Source organism: Cotesia glomerata, linkage group LG3 (assembly GCF_020080835.1).
Source record: "Cotesia glomerata isolate CgM1 linkage group LG3, MPM_Cglom_v2.3, whole genome shotgun sequence".
Taxonomy (NCBI): Eukaryota; Metazoa; Arthropoda; class Insecta; order Hymenoptera; family Braconidae; genus Cotesia; species Cotesia glomerata.
In genome coordinates, this window is record NC_058160.1 from 17,076,349 (window position 1) to 17,096,658 (window position 20,310).

Genomic DNA, 20,310 nt, shown 5'->3' on the forward strand with positions numbered 1-20,310 from the left:
TTTATGCGTTAAATTGTTGATGTATTTTTGAGTTCATCGAAGCGCTCTTTCGGCTACATCGTTAACAATTGTAGATTATTAACAATGTCTAATCCTTCCAAACAATCATTATTGGTGGCTCATGTCTCAAAGTTAATCTCTAGCAATTTTTTATTTATGTTGAATCAAAAAAAAAATTTTCATCGAATTTGAATTAATAAAAATTAATTTATTTAAAAAAGAAATCAATATCTTTTTTTTTGAATTGACAATTTCATTATCTGCATTAACTATATAGCGTTCAGGGGGAATCAAAATCAAAATTTTCATCACATTTTAATAATTTAACGTAGTTGGATCCTGCAAGACATATTTCAAGAAAATTATGAAATTTTTTTTATTGAAAGATAATTATATTAATGATTCACCACCAAAATTTCAGATCAATTCACCACATTGTTTTTAAGCAATGAATTTTCGAAATTGCAACATTTACACGCAAAAGTATAGAAAGATGGTGAAGTTATATACTATAGTATGAAGTTATATACTATAGTATGAAATTATTTGCATCACTCGAGTGGTATGAAGATTTCATACTAACTTTACCATCTCTCTATACCTCTGCGTATAAATGATGCAATTTCGAAAATTAATTTCTCAAAAACGGTGTGGTGAATCGATCTGAAATTTTGGTAGTGAATTGTTAATATATTTATCTTTCGATAAAAAAAAATTTCATAATTTTCTTGGAATATGCCTTGCAGAACCCAACTGTCTTAATCATTTTTCGTTTTACGTGAAGTTATGTATTTGAATCGAAAAAAGTCAAATCAGCTTTTTCACCAGTTAAACACCACAGATGGTTTTTGAATTTGTGCAATACTGCCTCAGAAATTTTCTTAACGGTCGTCCTGTAATGATACAGTCTTTATATAATTTATATCTTGGTATAGAGCTGATGCTGCAAGAGGTGCCAAAAACCAAAATGATACATAAATAAATACTATGAATGAAGAAATATCCAAAAGATTTTGTTGCGTTTCAAGATCTAACTCGAAAATGTCCCGAAAAATATATATTTTCAGTGAATAAATCGTTTTTGACATCTAGCGTGCATGGTGAAATTCAACTGGTTTATAAAATTTGATTTCATTGGCACTCTAATAATGCAACTAAAAATTTCTTAACAAATAAATGTGAATAGAGACAGAAAAAATACAAATAAGCGGCAATATTATTAAAAATGTATTCAATACATCGTATTGTTAACGTAACTATAACTATTAATCATTTTGATAAAATTTTTGGAATATTTATAAATAAAATAAATGATTATAAGACAAAAAACTTTATAGCAAGACTGCAAAACTATGATAATAACTATAAACACAACTTTAACCACAAATAACTTCTAAAGGAATGATTTTATCGAAAAATTATAAGAGAACTTTTTTGTAGAGCATTCAATTTCTCATCAGAATATGCACCGATCATAATCGTGGTGACATTTTTTTTGAAGAAAAAAAAATAATTGCAAAAAGTTCCAAATTCCCATGTTATTTAAATGGGAAATGTAACTCGACTTCGGCACGGTTCAATTTGGTAATTAAGAGCTTATTTGTGTAAGATATTTTTTTTTAGGCCAAGAACTAAAAATCAAGGGGGTGATCGCGAAAAAAAAATCAACTTGGGAAATAACGGACACCCTAATGGGTAGTTTATATGAGATGTGTATCAACTTATCGGTCGTACGGCGTAAGGGTTAGTTATCGGTCAGGCAAGCGCGCGGCTCGGGTTCGAATCTCGGTTAGGGCAAATGCAAATTCCACTTTATTTCTATAATTAGCGAACGTTAGGTCTAAATTAAGAGTTGAGTCGTCGAAACTTGCGTTAGCTCTACATCAAAATTGAAATAAATCAATGACAATTAAAAATTTTCTTTTTTATCATTTCAACTAAAAACTGCTCATTTTATTCAAAATAATTTAACCGTTTCGTAGAATTTTACTATTTTAATAGCTGTTACCCGCCCGCTCCGCTGGGCACTTTATAAAATTGTATTTTTAGATCTAGACTTGAAATTAAATTAGAGTATTGTTTTGACTTGCACAGATTCTAAATTCCATCGGATTGGCCTGTATTTTTTATCCCTGTGATTATTCTAGCTAATATTCATTGCCCGAATCAAAATTAAAAAAATGATTTGAGCCTATTGAGCCTCCTTTCTTTTGTTGTTGGGTTTGCATGGAAATTTAAAACTGTATTTTCACCCTCATCGGCCTAAAAATAGGCTGTTAAGGTCGAAATCACAGTTTAAAACTGTATTTTGAGCCTAAAGAGCCTACCTCGAGGGTCTGTAGGTTGTTTCCATCTTTTTATTTTTTAGAACATATAATATTTTTATGATAGCAAAAATTTTATAATTAAAAAACTGGACTTAGAAAATTTTTAACTTTTATCGTTGCAAAAAATTTTTTAAGTGTAGAGTTGAAATAAAAATTATGACTACCCGGGAAAAAATGATCAGATCTGATCAGATATGAACAGGCATGAGTGTTCAGGTCTGATCAGATATGAAAAATGACCGGGTCTGATCAGACCTGGCCAGGCATGTTCATGTCTGATCAGATCTGTTCATGCCTGACTCGATCAGGTCCATAAAAAAAAAAACAAGATTCGTGCCGACGGGGATTCGAACCATGTACGTTGCGCTCTTCAGACTGATACTTTACCTATTGACCCAATGACTTATCTTAATTCTAGAGTACCTTTCAAACTACTTTAAGTAATTTAAATTTTATACATGACTTATCCTTATAGTTAACGGAGTTCTATACTTAATTTATTAATTATTAATAACAAATTATACACAGTAAAAAATTTCGCGTCATAGCATCAAAAAATTTTTTGTTAAAAATTTTTATGTTAAATATTTAACACTTTTTTGTGTTGATTTAACAGAATAAATGTTAAATTTACACATAAAAGTGTTAAATATTTAACACAAAAATTTTTGACGCAATGATGCAAAATTTTTTACTGTGCATATTAGAGTGATTTATTTGGGACGGCTATGTATTTTTTTCGCTCCATTAACATATGGTTCTATGTAAAGTAAATAAAAAAATTTCCTCAAGGTTCATTCCGTAATTATAATTTTATTGTTTTCTTTTAAAATTGAAGTTTTTTTTTAATTAAAACGTATAGGAAATGGAGAATTATTTGTGTGTTCTACAATTTAACAGCCTTTGACACTACTGTTATGGACCAAGGCGTAGCTTAAGATAATAACAGACACCTTGAAAGGACTTATCGATATCAACTGATATATTTTGGTATTTTCACGCTATCAAACTCAAACTTTTACTAAATAATCTCATTTTTCGCGTATTCAATGGAACACAGTAAAAAATTTTATGTCATTGCGTCAAAATTCATCGTTAAAAATCATCGTTTTGGCATGGAAAATTAAAAAGTTCATGCTTATATAAGCCGAAATTTTTGATGAAAGTCGTACATTTAAAATTTATAAGGGGATAGAAACTGATACGTCATACGGAACAAATTAATTTTAAAAATAGAACTGCAGTCTATAGTTCGATAAAATTTTTCTTCCAGACTTAAAATATCATTTAAGAGGGTAAATCATGCATGAACAGTTCTTGTCAGCTGATATATGGAGTTTTAATCCTTTTCTATTAGGCTAGAACAGACATGATCGGACATGGAAAGGTCTGAGCGTATTTAACGCTTCAGACATGAACAGGCATGGACAGGTCTGAGCATATTTAATGCTTCAGACATGAGCAGGCATGAACAGGCTTGATCAGATCTGATCAGGTCTGAGCGTATTTAATGCTTCAGACATGAAGACATGAGCAGGCATGAACAGGCTTGATCAGGTCTGAGCGTATTTAATGCTTCAGACATGAACAGACATGAGCAGGCATGAACAGGCATGAACAGACATGGACAGGTCTGATCAGGCCTAATTTCAGGCCTGGTCATACATGAACAGGGCTGATCAGGTCGGATTTCAGGCCTGATCAGATATGAACAGGTCTGATCAGTCCTGATCATTTTTTCCCGGGTATTGTAATTAATGTTGCAACAATTGATCAATAATCCATAAAATATACGGACAGTAATAAGCAATAACATCTCAACTTAAACTTTTTCTAATGTTTATCGTTAGCATATTCGGGTTTATATATGGGGCATTTCATGCCAAATCGACCACTATTGACCTCGACGATTTTCGATTTCCTGAAATTTTTGTATCTTTCTCTACCCTACTGAAAACAATTTTAAAAATTTTTTCAAATTTTTTTACCCAACCAAAAAAAAGTTACGAGTTATTTAAAGAAAAATATGTTTTTTTTTTGTTAAATAACCATAACTTTTTTGAAAATTGACTTATTGGGATTTTTTCTTTTTTTAATTTTTGTTTTAAAATGTACTTTTTAGAAAAAAATAATAATTTGGATTCATATTCTACGTTTTTTTTTTTAACTTTTGGAAAAAACGAAAATTTGGGGATGATGCTCATTTTTGATTTCCGATTTATTTTTTTTATAAAAAACCAGTATTTTTTGCCAATTTCCTAAAATTTTCAGAGTGGCATTTTTTTTCTTTCTATTGTCTTTTTTAGAATTGAAAAAAAAAATTTTTTTTTCAATGTTTGTTTTTCGTTATACCACTGAAAAATTTTCAGCAGATTTAAAAAACTTCAAAATCCGAGAAAAAAAAAATTTAAATGACAATCATCGATAAGATTGGATTATTTTTTTTTTTTCAAAACTATAGTCTTAGTGAGAAAATACTCAAATTCTCCTGAATTTAGGATATGTAAATTATTTAAACGTGTAAAAAAATGAAATCACATTCCATTCAAGTCTACTGTTTATAAATCATTCAACAAAAATATTTTTTGCTGTGTAAATGAAAATAATTTCAAACAAATTTTGTTTGAAATTAATTGCCTCAAAATTTTTGAAAGTTCATGCGTTGCTCCAAAATGGATCAAACAACAATTTCATTTTTTTGTTGTTGCATGTAGTTTTGGAAAAAAAATACAAAAAAAAATTGAATGCTTTTTTTAATTTTTGATCTAACTTCATTGAAAAATAATAATCAAATCTTTTCGATGATTGTTATTTTTAATTTTTGTTTTTATTTTTTCTCGGATTTTGAAGTTTTTAAATCTGCTGAAAAATTTTTAGTGCTATAACGAAAACAAACATTTAAAAAATTTTTTTTCATTTCTAAAAAATAGTAAGAAAAAAATGCCACTCTTAAAATTTCAGGAAATTCGCAGAAAATGCTGAAATATTTTATAAAAAAAAATCGAAAATCAAAAATGGCATTCATCCCGAAATTTTCGTTTTTTTTCCGAAAGTTTCAAAAAAAACGTTGAATATTGATCCAAATTATTATTTTGATTTTTTTTTTCTAAAAAGTACATTTAAAAACAAAAATTTTCAAAAAAAAATATTTCAATAAGTCAATTTTCAAAAAAGTTATGGTTATTTAACAAAAAAAAAAAAACATATGTTTCTTTAAATAACTTGTAACTTTTTTTTGGTTGGGTAAGAAAATTTGAAAAAATTTTGAAAATTATTTTCAATAAGGTAGAGAAAGATACAAAAATTTCAGAAAAATCGTCACCATATAAATTTAGTTTATGAGAATGATGAGATGTAAATCAACTCATCGGTCGTACGGTGTAGGGGTTAGTTATCGGTCTGACAAGCGCGCGGCTCGGGTTCGAATCTCGGTTAGAACGGATTTTCATGTTATTTCTATAATTAGCGAATGTTAGGTTTAAATTAAGAGTCACACAGTCTGAATTTGCGATAGCTCTACAATATAAATAAAATATAGATATGACATTGGCAAAATCCTTTTTTTATCATTTTTTTATCAAATGGCATGCGCCGGACATAGCATGCCGCTAACAGCAGCCATTTTTATCTGAATCCAATCATTCCCCTTTCCTTTCTTTCCCCTCGCCTACATCGTATTAACCAATAAGGATTTTTTTTACGGTAGAGATGTAGGCTCAGTAGGCTCAATTTATGGTTCTAAAACGGTGATTTCAGCCTAACTTTGGTAAAAGCGGACAAATATACCACTTGTAGGCTGAAATTACGGTTCTGATATACGCGTCATCATAGTCGAAAAAATCTAAAACCATAATTTCAGCCTATAACTCCTCGAGTAGGTTGTGGAGGCTTAAAATATGTTTTTAATTTTGACTCGGGTGTAACTTTCAATGTGCAATCACTATACCGATCCCCGTGGCTTTCTTCCAAAAATGAATATTAATCGACACGAAGAAAAATATTTGAAATGAGCATTGAAAGTTTCAGTTAAAGTAATTGCAGGTCTCATAAGCAAAGTTTAAATCTGCTTAGCCTAAAGTGCGACGAATTTTGCCGTTTATTAAAGTTTCCTCCGTGGCATCAATTTTTCAAACAAAATTATTTGTACATATTTTTTACGAATTCTCTTAAAATAAGTAGTCAAATTTCTTTTCCACATCTCAAGTGTTTCGAAAATACATTCATTTTAATCTGTTACATTCCCACGATCTTGATATAAAAATAATTCATCGGTTATGTGATCAGCAAAAATAAAACGTATGTAAAATTCTTAATCCGTTGACCGAATAGCTACATGTGAATTTAAATCTTGGAAAACTTACAATTACGTTTCCACCGCTGCCAAAGAGACGATGGTTATAAGAAAATATAATTATTAAGAAAAAAAAAAAATTTTAATCCATTGACCTTCAAGGCCATCCCTGTAATTTCCTGTTTCTCTTGAGATTTTTCCAAATTCTTTATCTGTAGAAACTGTATTTGAAGGATTGAATTTTTTGACAATTATCACTCACGCACTCTTATGGGGAGAGGAATTTCGTAAGATCCTATTCGAGATGATTTCTGCTTTATAAACAAAAGATTCCAACAAAACTTCGAGTCCATAGAAACTGTTGTTTGGAAATGAGAGATTTTCATTGTTAACAACCCCGCAATCCCTTTTGGGGTAAGAATTCGAGAAAATCCATTCTTATTTGAACTTGACATCAGACACGAAGATTCCTACCAAATTTAGAGTCTGCAGAAGTTACAGTTTGGAAACTAAAATTTTAGATTTTAACACCCACTCCCGCAATCCCTATCGGAAGTAGACTTTATTGAAATCAATTTTGAGATGATCTCTACATGAGAAATAAAAGATTCCTACCAAATTTAGAGTTTTCAGAAGCTATATTTTGTAAGTTAAGATTTTTTATAGTTAACACCCACCCCCGCGATCCTTATTGGAGGTGATTCGTTACAAAATCCGTTCTTCGATCATTTCTATATCACTTACAGGACATTCCTACAAAATTTGGAGTCTGTAGGGGTTATAGCTTGAAAATTTAGAATTTTCATTGTAAACCATCGCAACCCCCTGTAGGGTGGGATATCGTCGAATTTGTTCATAAATTATTTTTACATCACTTACAGAAAATTCCTACAAAATTTGGAGTCTGCAGGAGCTATATTTTAAAAATGAAAATTTATCATTGTTAACACCCCCGCAAAGCCCCTCGTGGGTGGAATTTCGTAAAATCCGTTCTTAGCTGACCTCTACTCGGCGAAAGGAATATTCCTACCAAATTTCAAGTCTCTGGGCCTTATAGTTCCGGGGATATCGTGATAAGTAACTATATTTAGAGAAAGTCTGTTATATGTAGATAGATTATCGCCCCCGAACTATAATTAATCATTTTTCTAAACTTTTATTCTAACAACCCCGCAAACCCCCACCATAGGTAACATTTTGTAAAATTCATTCTCAGTTTATGACAAAAATAATGATTTCACCAAATCTCGAATCTGTAGAAGCAATAGATTAAAAGTTTAAAATTTTTCTTATTTTTAACACCTTCGCAATCCCTTTTACGAATGGAATTTCGTAAAATCTGTTCTTGACAATTTTCAACGTGTTAAAAAAAATTCTAGCCATGTTTCAGAGTTCTAAAAGCTATAGATTGGAAGATACAAATTGTTTTCAATTTTGAACGTCTCCGCACAGCCCTCTAGGGATGGAATATCATAAAATTAGTTCTTAGTAAATTTAAACATGCCAAAAGCAACTCAGTGAACACATGACGTTTATCTGACGTCAGTCGAATGTCATAAGAATGTCACAAGATTTTGACATAAGTTTGACGTAAAACTAACTTTCCCTATGATCTTATTATGATGTCAAAACCTGTGATGTCATTTTTACATCATTCTGATATAAAAAATGTTATGTCGTATTAAGTCATACGGTAATTATGACTTAAAGTCATTATTAAAGTCATAATGACGTAACTTTACCATCATACATTTACGTCACTGGTAAGTCACGGTCTTACGTAATACTGATGTGAGTTTCAAGTCCCTATTTTACATCAGTTAAAAGTCACAGTTGTACGTATTATTGACATAAGTTTAAATTCATCTTTTTACATCACTGAAAAGTTCTGATTGTACCTAATACTGATGTAACTCTGAACTCTTTTTCTTACATTAGTGAATAGTCACGATCGTACGTAAGGCTGATTTCATTTTTAAATCATCTTTATACCCTGTTAAAAAAAAAAAGTATTGAAGATAATAGAAACCAGTTATGAAAAAACCAATACTTTTCAATTCTTTTGCCATACTTGTTTTTATCAGGATGCGTCAGTGTTAAGTTATGGTTTGACATGATATTGATGTAACTTTGGAGCAATGGTTTTCCATCATAGATTCGTTGGAATTAAGCAGTGAAAAATTCATTCAAAAAAAGTATAGGGGAAGAGGGAGGACAAAACGGAATTTATCTAAAGAAATATTAAGTTTTTGGGGACCCAAATATAGTAAATCGTCTTCATTTTTTAATTCTGTTTAAGATAAATAGCGCTAATTTTAAACTGCCGTTTAGAAAAAGATTTTTTATTTTTGAGGGCAAAACGGGGTACTCCTTAAAAAAAGTCAAAAATAATTTTTTTACAAAATAAGTATCAGCTTTGACAAAGTCAAATTTTTGCGAGCAATTCGGCTACAAAAACTCACTTTTGACCTAATGAGTATGAGAGTGAAATAAGGCAAATTTTTTGTAAAACTTGTTGTATTTTTTAGTAATTATTGTATCTATAATGGAAAATGAAAAATTTAATAGTGAGAAAAAACCGTGATCATTTAGAAGTTGGAATAAATTATTTTCTATGCATACTACCCACAAAGAAGTCTGAATTTTTCCCGATTTTTGACCTGCTGTATCTCAGTGAAAAATGATCGTATTGCAAATATAAAAAGATGCAATTTAAGGCTTTAAAACTTCATGATTATAGTTTGTAGATTTTCTGACAAAAAATTTTAGCTAAAAATGGCATGAAGGAAAACTTTTTCAAAATTTTTAATTTTTAACTTTCCGCTAAGAAAATCGAAGATTTTCAAAAATCGGGAAGTTATTGTTTTCACTCCGTTTTGCAAAAATCGAGTTTTCATCAGATCTCGACGTTTGAAGGTCACAGGAAGCTTCCCTGACTATCCCCGCGAGGTTGTCACGGTGTCTGTATGTGTGTGTGTGTGTGTGGGTGTGAGAGTGTGTGTGTGTGTGTGTGTGTGTGTGTGTGAAAGTATGTGAACCGCTTATAACTTTTGAACGGCTTGACCGATTTCATCGCGGTTGTTGCCATTCGAAAGGGCTTGACCAAACTTAGATTTTGATTCAGATCAACAGATTTCGAGAAATCTTCAAAAAACTGAAAAAAAAAATTTTTTCAAATGTTGTTTTTTTGGAATAACTTTTAAACGGCTAGATGATTCAACTCCAAAAACTAATCAGCTCTTAACCTCAAAAAACCACGTCGATCGCCACCAGTCCGGTCAAAATCGGTTGATTCGTTCAAGAGATATCGTGTACGAAAGAAAACCAAAAAAAGTGTTTTTTCGGAATAACTCCGATATTCCTAACGCGATCAATTCAAAATTTGAGATTTTTTATAAGGCTTGAAAAACTGTGTCGAATGCTGCTTACCGCGTGAAAATCGGTTTATTCATTCAAAAGTTATTGCGGTTTAAAAATTCAAAAAATAGTGTCTTATCAAATCTCTATCAGACTTTTGAGCTCGAAGAGCTCAAAAGCATATGAAAGCAATCTCTTTGAGCTCAGAGAGCTCAAAAACGTCATTGGCGCAATTTTAAGTATGGAATTAGCGGGAAGTTACAGGGATGGCCTTCAAGGTCAACCGTTTTCCTAATTTTTTTTTTTCGTCTTAGAGGCTTAGAAAAATTTTTTCGTTTCATGACTTGACAGGTCCTCATAGAAAATTCATTCCAGCTTCCAAAAATGTCTTCTAATTTGCTGTGCGACGATTGGTAGCTGAAATATTAATAGTTGAAGACAAATGGGCTTTTGCAAAAGTATTGCTTTCATGAAAGTAATATAATTCTCTTTAATTATGTTTTATGAATTTTCTTGAATTTAGGGAAATTTTCTTAACTTTAAGTGGCATTTTGCGTTTAATTGGACAATCTAAACATTTTTGTTTTCAACTTTCTGAATTTATGATGTTAATATGACATCGTTATGACGTTCTTATGACCAATGAAATATTAATTCATGGAAATTCTGAAAATTTATAAAATTTAGAAAAAATTCATCAATTTCTATGTAATCTCATCATAAATCTTAATGAAACTTGAGAAAAACGTATAAACTTAATCCTTTCCAACTTTTAAATTCATATAGATTTAAATAAACGTTTTTAATATCAATCGTGGTGCAAACAAGTGAGCAGCATTCAAGACTCCGAACTCAATGGACCCGAGTTCAAGCCCAGCACACGCCAGGATTTTTCAACTCCAAATCTTCTTCCTCAGCATGTAATCAGTCTCGACATTATTATTCGAACCCAAAACCGCATAATTAAATGTTACTTTTTTTTCAACAAATTTTCTTCTGCGTAATTAATTTTGACATCAGTTATATATCATAAGGACGTCATAATTACATCATATTAAAAAAATGGTCAAAATTTCTAAAATAAAAAAAATTTTTTTTTTTTCGTAAACTTTACTTCTATCATAAAATAAATGTAATTCAACTATTTTATGATATGATATTCTCAATTTATAGACTTAAATTACGAATGTAATGGCTACCCGAGAAAAAATATTTATATATAATTATATATATTTATATATAAATTGGTTATATATGATTATATATGAAAAATGGCCAAATATAATCATATCTAATTAAATATAACTATATGGGTCATTCCACCAAATAAGAACATTTTTACGGGGCGACCCTCGCGGATTATGTTTAAAATTTATGGAGGTGTTCTCTATCATGAGACAAAAATTCCCTGAGAGTTTTAGCTCTTAATACGCAGCGGTCTTGAAATTATGATTTTTTGAAATTTTGGAAAAAATTTTTTTTCAACTTTTTCGTCAATTTTTCTGATATGAAAAACATTTTTAAACAAAATCGACAAACATTGTATTTTGTAGGAAAAATTCTCAGCTTTTGAATGAAAATATTTATTTTTTCATAAACTCATCAGAAGACCCTTAAAAATCGAATTAAAGTGGAAAAATTGATTTTTTTCGGTGTGCAGCCCAAAATTCTTCAAATTTGAATTTTTTTCTGAAAGCTGAGAGTTTTTTACACAAAATATAGCGTTTTGCCGATGTGCATATTTTTTTTTTCGTCACAATTAAATTAAACGCAAATTCATTATAATTAAAATACTTTTATTTTTGAACTTTTTTGAGATGTGGACACAGTTTTAATGAAAGCATATCCAATTTCATCTTTTAAAGGCACAAAAGTGTGTAATGACTGTGTACCTTTCACTGTTTTCGATTGAGAATATCGTACGTCTAACACATTTTTTTTATTAAATAATCGTCATTAGCTATAAAAGTAAAGTCAACGCTTGTAAAATTTTTCGTTCCCCAGGAAAATAAATCTTGTGGTTTCAGTATATGCTCTTTATTGTTCATTTGTAATGAAGCTCTAGCAGCATATCGTTTTAATGAACCCGCAAGACCATCGCATGGTCCTTTGCCATGGGCAGTTGCAAAAAAATGCCACTCAGCGTTGATTTCGAAGTCAGCATAATGATAACATAAGTTTGTAAATGCTTTATTGTTTTTGAATTGTTGTGGAGCTCCATCAGAGAAGTAAAAAATTGTATTGATGACAGCAAACTTCTTTTTAAGAAAGGCAATCAATTGCTCTTGAAATAAATAAATTAAAACTGTGTCGTGCTTAAGACAATCTGAAATACCAACAAAGCTCAAATGCTTAATAGTATCATTTTCGTTATAATAAATCACCATTGGAAATATAGTAGCTTGATCATTATTCCAATGAAAGCCTTGAGCTGCTTCCTGCACAACGAATGCATAATTTTCCGCAAAGTCAAATACTACGGCGAATTCCCCGCTCTTTAAATTTAGTTTTGTATCAGAAAAAAATCGACTTTGTGTTTTCGCAATAAAATCATGTTTCAAAAGCTTATCAAGTTGCGTCACTAAAGTCTCGATGAAGTCTTCGAAATCTGAAGTAACATTCACAATACTACAACGGTCTGTTGATTGTCCACATTTTATATTGGATTTCATTAACATCAGATTCATTAAACGACAAACGAAAATAATCAGCGATTTCTTCATTATTTGGACAACTATTGCACATTCTGGAAAAGCACGATTCTTTTGGATTGTTACAAACTAATTTATTTAATAAATTTTTGTAAATTGGCTGAGATTCTACAACCCAATCAGTGTTTTTCGCAAATTTTGGAAAATTACATCCTAAATGGAATAAATGTAATAAGATTAATAACTAGTTTTAGTATAATTATAGAGAATGTCAAATACACAAGTACCTTCTAACATCAATTTTACATTTTGATGAATAGTACAAACACATACGACATGTGTAGTTCGATTTCCATCACAATCCTTCACAGATTTAAAATCTTTCATGCCCGCTAATTGTTTTGAGTTTTCTTCGCTTTCATAAAAATCAATGACAAGTTTTTTTACATCTAACTTAAGCAGCTGATTGCCTGGAACTTTTGTGGGATTCAAAGTATTAGTAGTCATTTCACCAGAGTCTAAATCAACATTCTCAGATTCACTGATATCATTTTTAAGATTCAGTACCATTTTTCGAGAACAGTTAAATTCAGATGCTATACGACTGACTTTCCAACTGTCGGGTAAAATTGAAAGCAGCTTCTTTTTTATTGATCTGTAAAGCAAACGATCGATTGTATTAATATGAAAAAATGAACAATAACATAAAACACGAAAATGAAAAATAACACTTTCAGCGTTGTATAATTTCTTCACTTTGGCTATCATGGAACAATGATCTTGATTAATCTTTCTGTAAGTAGATTCAGGTACTATTCCAAATTGTGATTGGAACTTATTCTCTAGGGCAGCATAGCTCTCATCAAGTTTTTTTACTCCATAATTTTTTTCAGAATATAACCTTAAATTAAACGCATAGAAAAATAATTAAGTAAGTTTTCACTCAGTAAATGAAAAACTTAATCAATAGAAAATTTTTACCTGTCTTTTTCAATAAGAGGAATTTTCAAAATCACATAGATTCCCAGATAGCAAAATGACGTATTAAGTTATTCCGAATGACTTCAGATTTCTGATTTGGACGTCAGAGTCTACGTCTAAAAGACGTCTCTAAGACCTTCTGAAGAGGTCGAATGCGCCGCTTATTGTAGACTTTAAGAACTCATCAAAACGAGCTCTTAAAGAGCTCTTTTTTCTGAACTCGCACAAATGAATGATTTTTGATCTCTATACGCTATTATAATGATAACAATAATAAGAACACAACAAAAATAATATTAATAATAATAATAATAAAAGTAAATTATGAAAAATAATTCAGAGTTTCATGACGCACCGATGCTGATTTCGAATGTTTATTATTTTAGTTAGACCTAATATTGTCGGTTTAAAGAGAGAAAGTGAAAATCGCAATTGCCGTAACTAAGATTCGAACCCGAGTCGCGCGCGTGCTAGATCGATACCTAACCCCCTACGCTGTTCAAACGATATGTCGTTATACATCTCATTATTCTTATAAGCTAAGTTTATATAGTGATGAAATGTTGCGATCATTGTCTATATTATTTATTATATTTGATACTGTGTATCGATAGAGAAAAAGTAACTTTTACGAATATTTATATACTAAAAAATATTCAAAAGTCTACCTGTTATATTTTTTTAAATAGTCTATATAAATTTTGTTTACTTTTCACAATATAAAATCTAATAGATAAATTAATGAGTATTAAAAATTCAACAATAATTAATAAGTATATAGTTATAAGATATCGTTAAATTCGAATAAAATGTTTAAAATTGATACATGCAAAGTACTCCTTAAATGTAGAAAGTTCACATAATTTTTTCAGATTAGAATCCAATTTTATTATTTTATCTAAATTAGTATGATTACGAACCAGATTTTAACATTATTGCCTATTACTTCATAATATAATTTAAAATTTTTGAAAAATTTAATTAACCTGGATTAAGAGAAATGAGTTAACCTATGCCAAGTGTATATCTATTATATATTAATCTATTCAAATTGTTTTAAATTATTTAATTCGAATTATTTTTAATCATTTTCAATTTAATTTCTCAATCAGGAAAGTAATAAATGAAAAATGAATAAGATTTTGACAGCTTTATATTAAAAAGAAATTTGTGTTTTTGTTTATAATGTCTATAAGCTCATTATACGCAACTCAAAAAGAAGTCCAAAAAAGGGACTCAGTTAGATGTCAGAAAATTGACTCCAAACTTATGAGTTCATTAAGAGCTCTTAGTTCTGACCTCGTAAAAAAGAGCTCCTTAAGACGTCACATTAGGACTTCTATAAGAAGTTTTTTAAAAGACTTCATACTGAAATCTTTCTGACTTGGATGCTGACTGGGACGTGACTCGCTGTGGCAAGGTCTTTGAATACAAAGATCTTCTTCTCACCGTGCCTGGTAACAGTAGCTGGACGTAATCTCTGGAATTGTTTCCGAAGTTCTTTAATGAAGATTGCTGAATTCATGTCTTCACCTTGGGGTGCTCGTGACGTCAGGAATTCGCCTGGAATACGGAGAGGTTGACCATACAACATCTCCGCAGCTGTCGCGTTCAAATCTTCTTTTATCGCTGATCGAATACCCAGCATAACCACTGGTAGTGACTCGGTCCATCGGTCTTGATGACAGCGGATAGCTGCTTTAAGTTACCTGTGGAACCGCTCGATCATCCCGTTTGCTGCTAGATGATATGCTGTTGTCCGTATTTGAGTCATGCCAGTCAACCTATTAAGATGCTTGAACAGGTTAGACTCAAACTGTCTCCCTTGGTCGGTAGTAACACGTAGTGGAACTCCAAACTGTGCTATCCAGTTGTCGAAAAATGCTCGAGCAACCGTTGCGGCCTCTTGGTCTGAAAGTGGAATTGCCTCAGGCCAACGAGAAAACCTATCTATCATAGTTAAACAATAGCGGTTGCCATCGCAGTATGGCATGGTTATTAAATCTAAATGTACATGCTCAAACCTGGATGATGGTGGGGCGAACGATCCCACTGGGGCTGATACGTGGCGCGTTACCTTAGATCGCTGACATTCGATGCACGCTCTAGCCCATCGACGACAGTCAGCTCTCATGGATGGCCACACATATCATTGTGCTACGAACTTACATGTTGCGTTAGCTCCTGGGTGCGACAACTGATGGACGGAGTTGAATGCTGCTTTTCTGAACCCTTTGGTAATGAATGGACGTGGTATCGTTGTTGACACGTCACACATTACGATGACAGCTGATCCTGGAATTGGGATTGGTTGCAGTTGAAGTGACGAAGTTTCGTGTTGGAGATCCAGAAGCTCTTCATCTGTCTTCTGGGCTTCTGCCAACGCTGCGTAGTCGATGGTTGACTCCAATTCTTCGATCCTTGACAGGGCATCAGCGACGACGTTATCTGTACCTGAAACATGTCTAATATCGGTAGAAAATTGTCCAATGAACTCCAGGTGACGTTGCTGCCTGGGTGAGCATTGAGTTGACCGCAATTTGAACGCGAACGTAATTGGTTTATGATCGGTATAAATTGCGAACTCTTGACCTTCTACCATGTGACGGAAATGTTTGACTGTCAGATAAATCGCCAGTAATTCTCGATCGTACGCACTGTAGGTGACTTCGGCAGAACTGAGCTTCTTCGAGAAGAAGTTAAGTGGCTGCCACATATTGTCGACCCACTGTTGTAGGACGGCTCCAACGGCGATGTCAGATGCGTCGGTGAATATTGCCAGCGGTGCATCGGATTTTGGGTGAGATAACAGCGTCGCTTGGGCCAAGCTCTCCTTGGAAGCTTCAAATGCTTTGGCAGCTTCTGGAGTCCATTTGACCGGCGCACGTCCCTTGACGTCTCCCTTGAGTAGCTCGTTTAGTGGAGCTTGGATAACTGCAGCTCTAGGAATAAATCGGCGATAAAAGTTAGCCATACCTAGAAATTGACGGAGTTGTTTGCCGGTGGTCGGTTTTGGAAACGACCGGATGACTTCGACCTTTTCAGGCAGTGGTTGTACTCCAGCTTCTGAGACGAGGTATCCGAGGTACTCGACTTCTGAAACTCCAAAGACGCATTTGCTAGGGTTAATAACGACGCCATATTCCTCGAGCTTCTTGAAGAGTATTCTGAGGTGTCTTTTGTGTTCTTCAGGTGATGTCGAGGCGATCAGGATGTCATCGATATAGGCGTAGCAAAAATCCAACCCGAGAAGTACTTCATCCATGAAGCGCTGGAACGTTTGCGCTGCGTTCCGTAGTCCAAAAGTCATGAATGGAAACTCGTACAGGCCAAACGGTGCCGTAATAGCTGTCTTTTGAATGTCCTCCGGTGCCACTGGAATTTGATTAAACGCCCGCACAAGATCAACTCTGGAGAAAACTTTCTTACCATGCAGCATATACGAAAAATCGTGGATATGTCGAACCGCATACTTGTCCGCCTTGGTCCGGGTGTTGAGACCTCTGTAATCCCCGCATAGACGCCATTCGTCGCCCTTTTTGGGAACCATGTGCAGCGGTGCATCCCAAGGACTCTTTGATGGGCGTGCGAGTCCTAGGCGTAGCATGGCTTCAAACTCCTTCTTGGCTACTTTGAGTTTGTCGGGGGCTAATCTTCTTGGCTTCAGCGCCACCGGTGGTCCTGGAGTCGTCTCAATATGATGCTGTGTCTGATGTCGCACTTCTCCTGGAGTTCCGCTTGGATGTGTGATCGACCGGAACTCTTACAGTAGTTTGTGATATTCAGACGAGCCGGAAATGATCCTGATTCCTGGATCTTTGCACTGAACAATCTCTCCTTCAAGGTGCAACTTGGTGGTTGTGGCTAGCAACTTCCCGCGCTTGAGGTCGATCAGCAACCCGTAGTGCGATAGGAAATCGATAAACAGACGGCTAGATGACTGCGGGCGAGTGTCGTCAGCCGTCATTAACGACTGCCCTGGGCATTTCCCGGGGTCCAGTTGCACGGTTACGTACACTTATTTGCCTTCTCGTTGAAAATCCAATGGTATCAACAAATTCCCTGGGGACGAGGGCCGCGTGATCGTGCTTCTGACCGGGACTGGGGCTTACTACGGTGCGGTGTCGGTGATCTGCCACTTCTGCCTTCTGATGGTGAGCGCATATTTCGCTTAATCTCTGCCATCTCCAGCTGAAGGTTTTGGAGCGCAGTGGCGATTGACGTGTCCCGTGATGCCGCAGTCACGAATACGGTTTGACGTGCCGGTACCGTCTCGTGTATGTTGTCCGCAATCTCAGCCATCTTTTCAAGTGACTGGCCGCGCTGCGCTGCCATCGTCATCCGATAACCATCCGGAAGACCTCGTAACCAGATCGACTGCAGAAGATGTTCCGGGATCTCACCTCTGATCTCTTGTAGCCGGCGTAGGTACTCTGATGGTTTTTCGTCACCCATCTTCTCGCCTTCCAGCAGCCTGTTTGTTTTCTCCGCCTGACTGATGCCGAGCCTCTTGATCAGCTGCGCCTTCAGTTCATCGTATAACGCGGGGGTTTGCTCTTTCATAACGACGTCGCGCACTTGTTTCGAAACTCGCGGAGGTAACGCTGGCACAATATGAGTTAGGCCATCCTACTTATCGGTTATACTATATTGCTGGAAAAGCGCTTCTACCAAAACGAACCACATTTCTGGGTCTCCGCTAATAAACTCTGGTAACCGCGTCAGGGCTACGGTCCGACCAATGCGCGCTTCAGCCTCCGGAACTAACTCACCATTGTTAACCGTAGGGTTCACCATGATTTTAAAAAAAATTATTTGACAACACGACGCGAACTACTCACACTAATAACCACACTTCACCAGAAGAAAAAATAAACCGCGCGATATAAATTTACTGTAAGTCGAAATTTAAAACACGCGAATTATTATTTGAACTAGGGGTCACCACTTTGGGAAGTACGGGTTAGCGAGTGAGCGAATAGAAATATTTAAGTTTAATAAATTTTATTTAAATAAATCTAACTATTAATACACGCGTGTAACTTAAAAGCGAAGTGAAGCTAATGGGTTTCCAGGACTAACTTCTTTTTTAAAGTGTCCATCTCGGCCTCTGACCTCTCAGGAGGTAGGGGTACTCGAGGGAAGTATTGAGAAAATATATAGGATAGGAGTACTTAGTTGTACGTAAGTATGGAACTAGGTACAAGTAGGTCTAGGTATAGGATAGATTCTGAAAGTATGTAAGAATTACAGAAGTAAAATATAGTTAAAAGAGGGAGAGAGAGATATAGGTACAGAGGTACAGGTACAAAGCAATTACTGAGCTCATGGGTCCGATCGCTGGCCAGGCGACGAGAGTTTTTAATCCCTTAATTGCTTTTTAGAAAAAGGTAGGTTATTGGGATATTTTTATGAAAAATATTTGGGAAAACCCTTAAGCTTCTTACAAACAAACTTATACATATTTTTAATCTTACTACAATACATTTTATTAGGGTCTCGCCAGCTGCAAATGTGAATTTTATTATATTGCACCAAAATTACAATAAATTAAAATTTCCCAAAATATTCTTGCAGAGACGAGATTTTATCAATCGCTTGGCATCACCAAGTAAATTATAATCCGGTATAATTTATGGTGATGAGACACAACTGAAACTTTTCTAAGAAAATCTTAATAACGTTGTAGAAAATCTACAACTTAAATAATAACTACATCAATTAACCATTACTATTAAACAATAATAATTATTAACTAAATAATTATATATGATAATAATAATAATCAAATAATTATAACTAATGATAATTAATAGTCAAATAATAAAATTATAATAATAATAATAGTGAAATAATGATAATAATTAAATATTACTAATTATAAATAATAATAATTAAATTATATTACAAAGGAGTGGGTGAAAGATATGACCTCCACACAACTTATAAATAATTATTAATTAATGTTAAAAAAATAAGATTGTATAAAATAATATTATTAAATGATATTTATCTCTTACATTAACAATTAAACTATTTCATAGTTTTAATAGATTATAGATTGATAGAAATAGTAATAAGCTTAATCTAATTTGCAAAATACGAATATTAATGCACTGCAATATATATAATTTATAAATAAATATATGTGAATATAATAGAAAATATTATATATTAGTGTGTGAAAATCATTTATATGTAGTAGAAATATGTGTACTTATTATAGATATGTACAAGAACGGATATATGTATGGGAGTTATGGTGGGAGAAGAATGGAGTTTGAAGCTCTTCGGAAAAACTATGTAACGACACCTCATCGAGAGCTTAGATTGCTAAGATCACGTCATTGTAAACCTCAATTTTATATTTTGAAGCTTTTTAGTATTTTGTCAACTTGAATAATAAATTGAAACCAACTAAATAATTTTGATCAAAATTAAATAATGTCTAAATAGAATTCTTTTATTTAAAATGATTCCTTTCCCGCGCTGAAACCGAGTATTTTAATACTCCCGGGCGAAAGAACTACAGTACGTAAAGTTTTCAATAAATAAGAATAACATCCACTAGATGGAAGCATAACAGCAGTAGCAGAGCAGTCCAAAATATCCCATAGAAAATGTAACAAATTTTTTATTTCAGAGTTATTCAAACGTAATGATTAACATCATTTTGCACTTTTTGTGATTACCAAGAATTTTT

At 33.2% G+C, this 20,310-nt stretch overlaps 2 protein-coding genes across 3 annotated transcripts in view; both read right to left on the reverse strand.

The window, feature by feature from the left end:
- The window catches only part of LOC123260421 (glutamate receptor-interacting protein 2), a 106,070-nt gene that overhangs the window by 75,116 nt on the left and 10,644 nt on the right, over positions 1–20,310 (reverse strand). The window lies entirely within an intron of this gene.
- On the reverse strand, positions 11,783–13,252 carry LOC123260425. Its single transcript, XM_044721518.1, has 2 exons — positions 12,914–13,252; positions 11,783–12,839 (listed from the first exon to the last, which is right to left on the reverse strand). Exon 2 carries the CDS (start codon positions 12,696–12,698, stop codon positions 11,901–11,903), a length of 798 nt encoding a protein of 265 aa, XP_044577453.1. The 5' UTR covers positions 12,699–12,839; positions 12,914–13,252; the 3' UTR covers positions 11,783–11,900.

What these genes read in the sequence shown, in the direction of transcription:
- LOC123260425 (XM_044721518.1), bottom strand. Translation starts at nt 12,698, where the DNA reads ATGAAGAAATCGCTGATTATTTTCGTTTGTCGTTTAATGAATCTGATG.